Source organism: Amaranthus tricolor, chromosome 7 (genome assembly GCF_026212465.1).
Source record: "Amaranthus tricolor cultivar Red isolate AtriRed21 chromosome 7, ASM2621246v1, whole genome shotgun sequence".
NCBI classification, from domain to species: Eukaryota; Viridiplantae; Streptophyta; class Magnoliopsida; order Caryophyllales; family Amaranthaceae; genus Amaranthus; species Amaranthus tricolor.
In genome coordinates this window covers 11,351,743-11,358,280 of record NC_080053.1, presented here as the reverse complement: position 1 = coordinate 11,358,280, position 6,538 = coordinate 11,351,743, and the positions used below count along the sequence as shown (strand labels likewise).

Genomic DNA, 6,538 nt, shown 5'->3' with positions numbered 1-6,538 from the left:
AAACATCAGCCTTATTTCCCATGTAAATTAAAGTTGGTAAAAATCTTCAATTTACGTTGTGTATTCCCATGACCTTTGCTTTGCATTCTCAGTAAAAAACTAGAAAAACCAAAGCTAAGGGTTCAAAGCCAGGACATAAACTGGGGTCTGGGGAGGTTTAAGCACTCTAGTTTCTTCAATATAATAGTACTGGAGCCTGGAGGCATAACCTAACCAATGAAAGCCATAGCACATCACCAGCTAAAAAGGCAACACCCATGAAGAACTATTGGCAAGATACTCAAGCACCAACTAAATAATCACAAAACAAATAGTATTGTTAGTTGGTTCATCTACACCAACGATTATTATTAGAGTTCCTAGCAGAAATTAATTTGGTTAACAAAGTTTTAACTCTTCTAGCACCCACACCAGGGCTAAGCTCACCATACATCTCAGGTTTCAACTCGAAGCAACTGCCTCGCCTGCCTTTGGTTCCGCCACACCACCCACCATGGCTAAATTTACCCCGCCATTTACTCTTGTTGAGAAGTTCTCGATCAATTTTGTCAAGAACGCGATCATTTTTCTTGAACTTCCTAGCAAAAGGTCGATTACTAAGAACCATTTTTCGGTAGTCCTTAAGGGTAAGAGATCGCGGGTGCTGCCTAGGAGGATTATCCCAAGTAATGTAGTGTAAATCATGATTAATAGTAGTGTTCTTGTACTCCGGAGAGTTGCATATGAGTGTTTGGAAGTATCCTTCTGGGGAGGAAACGAAATTGGTGTAGTATAAAAGTAGTGTTCTTGGAAGATTTTCCCATCCCATAATGCAATACTCGGAAAATGATCTTGATAGTACCGTCCAAGCAGATCCTGTAGGAAACCATATACGTATTAACACATTGGTGAGAGCCAGATAGCCAGTACATTGAAAAAACGGCTACTCTTGGGCATTTGAAGAGGTGTTCAAAACAGACAAGATGACCCGATATTTACCCGACCTAATAACTGAACCGGACTTGACGCAATGTCAATATGAATTTAAAATTATGTAAAAATCAATGTGGGCACAAAACACGGTTTTGAATCGATTCGAAACACATGACCCGAAATCAACCCACGCACTGACCTGAATGAACACCTCTAAGCTTGTCTGTATGTATTTAGTGTTTTAAAGTGATTAATTACAATTTATAAGTGATAAATTAAAAATAAATTATTTATATAAAAAGTTGGTTGTACAATTAATTAGATTACTAGAAGAATAAAGTTATAAATTTCACAGATGACTGATAATTATTCTCTAATATGGTCGCTAATGGTATTTAATACTGCTAAACACTGCATAAACCAGACAAGTTATGGCACATTGTTTGAAAGCGAACATTTTAACATAATTTGAGTTTGAATCTGACCAAAAATATTAATCTTAAATTATCATTTGGTTAAGCAAGAAAGCATGTGCATGAACCTTGAATTTAAGGATTTGGCATGTGCTTTTTCTAGATTAGCCCAAACTCCAGTTGTTGGTCATAAAATATAATGTCTTCTTAGACAAGACTACATTTGTACTGTTTTTCATGATTTATTTGTTAATTACTATTTTCATTATTTTTTATTTTTTAATATATACTTCTAATTTTTATGATATTGAGAAATAGTAACAATTTAACTAGTGTCGTTCCTAATATTTTATCAGCCATAGGCAAAATTATATAAATGAGTCCTCGTTATAGTGGATTGATGTTGGTCTTTAATGGGTACTTGTTAAATATTCGAGATTGAATCCTATATATTATAATTATCATTATAAATATAGATGTGTTATTTACTTTTTAATTAATAAAAAATAACAATGAATTGTAAATTTTTTTTAAGTGTCTATTTCATTAATCAGAATTTTCAAATAATATCAAGAAAAATAAAATATTATATAAATGTCAAATTATCAATGATTAATACTTATGGCATATCATTACTTTAGTTAAATGATATTCATTTTCTAAATGTTTCATATTCATAGATTTGACAATTGGGTTAAGTATACACTTTAAGAGAATACTTTTACTTTTAAGAGTATATAAAATAAATAAAATTTAAGAGTATACAAAATAAATAAAATAAATATATACTTTAAGAGTATACAAAAAAAATAAAATTTAAAAAGATATTTGAAAAGAGTTTAAATGAAAATACGTAAATTAAACTTTTTTTAGAGTAGTAAGTTAAAATTTACACCTAAAAAAAAATCATATGTTGAGTTGACAACTTGACATAGTAGGCTAATGTAAACTTACAATGTTATATGCAGTGTTTTATATCCTACGTGACAATATTGTTGAACTTGGATAATAAATCTCTTTTTAACTCTGGACCGAGCAAATATCTATCTTACCTAGAGTTAGAAACTACGCCTAAAAATTGAACTTTTCGTCGTAAATTAACAAGTACTGAAGAACTGAACATTTTTATGGATTAGAGTAATTAAAAAAGTCTCAATTTTAATACATACTATTTTCATATTGTTTTAACCAAGTATATTTTTAGATAGAAGTAAAAATATTATTTAATATGAATGATTGGATGAAAAGTGGATTAGTGGTTTAGACTTAACATCCAAAGTGCCATAAATCATAATTAGCATCATCAAATAAGCATGACTTGAATCTAACCAATTTATATCACTTTAATTTGCATCTAAGAAAAATGTTGAAACAATTTCCTATTAAAATTAAGAATAATGTATTTATAATCTTTAGTACAGAGAAAGCTAATACAGCAAGGGTAAAGCAGGACATTTCCAAGGGCTTTAAATTTTTTACGGCCCAAAAGTTTATTTTCATGTATAAGATTCATATTAATTTGAATTAAAGTTGAAAAAATAATACTAAGTAATATATGAATTATTAATTTTTTTAAAACAATTAAAATATCAACAATATAAAATTAAAAAAGTATTATACTCCCTCCTATTCAGCTTATGTGTCCCATTTCCTTTTATGGTCAAGTCACCTTAATTGTCCCATTTCTATTTTTGGTATGTGTTTTTGACTTTTATGACCTTAGTAGCTTTATACTATTTTCAATTATACCCTCCATTACCCATACTAATTTTCCTCCCTTACATTAAAAACCCATAATACCACTCTCTTTCCTACCCTTAGGTTTCCACTTTTGACTCTCCTTAAAATCCGTAAAAAGTCAAATGGGACTTTTATGGTGAATAGGAGGGAGTATTATTTATTCAATTCAAAAGATATGTTTAATTACTCTTAATCTGTAAGGACATTAATTACAAGTATATTTTGCTGCACCAATCATAATATTGTTGAAATGGATTTATATTTTGTTAACATTAATTAAAGTAACTCAAATAGTTGTTATACAATACAAGTTAAAATTTAATTAAATTCACGAAAATAAGTTTATACTCGTATTTGACCTGGACATTGTAGATACGGATTTCAATCCTGAAAATTTAGACCCTACATATCTAAAATCTTAGGTCATTGATCATAAAACAAATTTAAATCAGATCCAACACGTTGTCATTCATATTCATAAGGCCAAAAAATCAAATTACAAAAACAGAGCTAATTAATACAGAAATTGTTAAAAAAAAAAAAAGCAAATAAATTTTTATAAAATAGGAGTGTTATAGTGTAAAAATAAAGTCACATCATTATATCATAATCGTATTGTAAATTTTTTTTTATTTTATCACAATAAAAATATAGGCCGCATTGCCCACAAAGTCATCGGTATAGACCCTAAATTCATTTAGCAACTATTATCAAAATCGTATTTTTACCCTATGGGTGAATAATAATATAGCAGTTTTTAGACATAATATTAAAGTGTGTGGCTGAGATGAAATCTAGTGGAAAGTGCAACAGTATATCACATGATTCCCTTGAATCACCGTTGATGTTTACCCCACACCCACTCTCCCCATCTCAAAAACAAAGAGTAATAAAGAGGGAATAATGAAACCTGTAAACAACTTGAAAGATGTAGGAAGACCTCTTTGTTTAATAATCCACCAGATCTCTGATTTATTTATACTGTACAGTCCTGGGTCTATTATTATTGGTTTTCCCCTCTTATTCCTGCAATTATTTTCATCAAATATATTAATTAATTACCACCCACACTGTCCTACAAAATTCATTTAAACCACTATTTATGTTATTATTAATGTTGGGCTTAATTTATTCACTACGTCAAAATATATATATATATATATATATATATATATATATATATATATATATATATATATATATATTCGTGTTAAATTAGACTTGACTTATTGTGAATTTCAGCATATTAACGGGAAACACAAGTGCACACACTTCATAAGCCAAGGAGATATATACCATCCCAAAACCATATGGCAATGGGAAGGTCTCTAATAGCTTATAAAGCGTGCACACCATTTTCAATTTATCGATGTGGGATAACTCATCCCAACACCCCCCTCACATGCGAACCCCCGTCAAGTTCGCATGTGGGAGTAATTAATTAGGGTAGGAACGCCATTCTTTTCGAACCTACCATTTTTAAATTGTTGATCGAACCATCGGCTCTGATACCATGATTTCCGGTTAAACACCGAGAATTTTGTTTATTAAAATTTCTGTGTTTGTTTCTGATTATTATTATTCATTCAATAATGATGATGACAATATATACAAAAGATTTCAGGTAATTGCTCCTAATTGTCCTAGTAACTGCTCCACTAATCTCCACTAATAAAATAACTGTCCTCTATGAATAACTGTTACACAATCTAACAATTCATAATCCAAAACGATATGATCAAGAGGATTTGCATCTCTTTAATTTATCGATGTCAATAAACTAACTATGTCAACAATTAACCTTGCTGAGCATTTAACTTTTCTCATTTTTCAGCATTTTTTATTTTAATTTATTTCTTTAATTTTACCTTTTTTTTAATGCTCTACTCATTCTTTTAATTTCATCAAAATAACCTACGTGTGACTTCAAATCGAAAAATTAGAGGAAAGTTGATTAATATATAAACTTATTAGGCTATACTTTCTATAACAAATTGGTTTTAGAAAGAAACTCATCGGGTTATATGTGGTCAACTCTTCTCTTGTGAGAGTCTTGTGTACAAGCCTAAATTAATCATGATCATAACTACTCATTTATATCTGCCACTATTTAATTTTCCTTCCCACTAATTTTCAGTCATTTATTTTACACTAGTACGAAAAAAAAGAGATATAATAAATTAAGTTTTTTCCTTAAAAATAGAATAAAAATGGTGTAAAGTCTTACAATTTCCAACCAAGATGACTGGTATGCTGTATAAAATTGAGATGTTTAGGTACGTCTGAAAACGCATGGATTAAATCTGCACATTCATTCAAACATTCAATCAATTAATTATCATATCATTTCAAACCTTCATGTGAATCACCAAAATCTAATGTTAACGTTAAGCAATCAACTCAACCAAATCAAAAGCTCTAACTACCCCTTCATTTAAATTAGAATATTCGGTGTTTTTGTGTGCACACTTTTAGCCCAAAAACTCTTGTGTAAAAAGGTATTAGAGCATATGACATATCACGAGGCCACAACCTTCGCCTTAAATTTTTGATTGAGTTGATTCTTCAGCGTCTACCGACTACAATTACATATAAGAACATAAAATCACAAATCCAAATCAAGAAAGTTACTTACCATACCATCTTGAGTAATCAAAGGATAATCAGAAGCACTAAGATTGATAAACCAATCCCAATCACAAGTTTTGAGAAGAACAGCCATAGCATGTAAAGTAGCAGCAAGCATTGTGGGACCTCTATAAGTTACTATATTTGGTTTTCCCACTATCCAAACATTTCCCACTTCCCTAAACACTTCCATTTTTGACACAAATTCTGCAATTTCCATGTGCTGTGATTTCGGAGCTCCATAATCTAAATGGATCAAGTAGTAATTCCCAGGATGGTAAACTGCAAGTAATGTCCTCTTCAATTTGGGAACATCACCTGCTGATGCTGAGATCAAATAAGCAAATGTTACTGGGTAATTTCTGGTGGAATTTGGGGATTTAACGAATTTGAATGAATTATAAGTAGAAATTAATGTGGGTTTTGTTAGTTTTCTTGAGATGTAAATGATTGAAAATAAGATTGATGTTAATATGAGAATTAACATTAATTTTTTGGTTCCCATTTTGTGATAGATCTTTAGGTTTGGAGGACATAAGATCATGTGATGAGAGAAAAAAGAAATAAGAATAAAAACAGAGGATTGGGAAAGTAATAAATAAAAAAAAGGTGGAGTATATATTAGTTAAAGTGAAGAAATGGCATAGAATATAAGGGAACTTTATAAAAATGGGGGAATATCAATTAGGGGAGGTTGAGGAAGAAGAGTGTAGATTAAGTTCAAAATTTGATGGCTAATTCCTTGCTTTGCTTGGATTTTAAGGTCTCCATTTGTCAATTGTTTGATTGGTGGCCACATTTTTATTTTGAAGTGTGGAGTGCCTACCAAAATTAAACCAGATTTG

The 6,538-nt window shown here is 30.3% G+C and overlaps 1 protein-coding gene across 1 annotated transcript; it reads right to left on the bottom strand.

Moving 5' to 3' along the window:
• Window positions 1–268: 268 nt before the first annotated feature.
• Window positions 269–6,538, bottom strand: LOC130818725 (beta-glucuronosyltransferase GlcAT14A). The gene is made up of 4 exons (XM_057684909.1): window positions 5,706–6,538; window positions 5,293–5,368; window positions 3,976–4,091; window positions 269–855 (listed from the first exon to the last, which is right to left on the bottom strand). Exons 1-4 carry the CDS (start codon window positions 6,235–6,237, stop codon window positions 329–331), a joined length of 1,251 nt encoding a protein of 416 aa, XP_057540892.1. The 5' UTR covers window positions 6,238–6,538; the 3' UTR covers window positions 269–328.

What these genes read in the sequence shown, in the direction of transcription:
- LOC130818725 (XM_057684909.1), bottom strand. Translation starts at nt 6,237, where the DNA reads ATGATCTTATGTCCTCCAAACCTAAAGATCTATCACAAAATGGGAACC. An exon ending in TCCTTTGATTACTCAAGATG is followed by an intron (nt 5,369 to 5,705) that starts GTATGGTAAGTA and finishes ATGAATGTGCAG; the next exon opens with ATTTAATCCATGCGTTTTCA. An exon ending in AGTCATCTTGGTTGGAAATT is followed by an intron (nt 4,092 to 5,292) that starts GTAAGACTTTAC and finishes AAATAATTGCAG; the next exon opens with GAATAAGAGGGGAAAACCAA.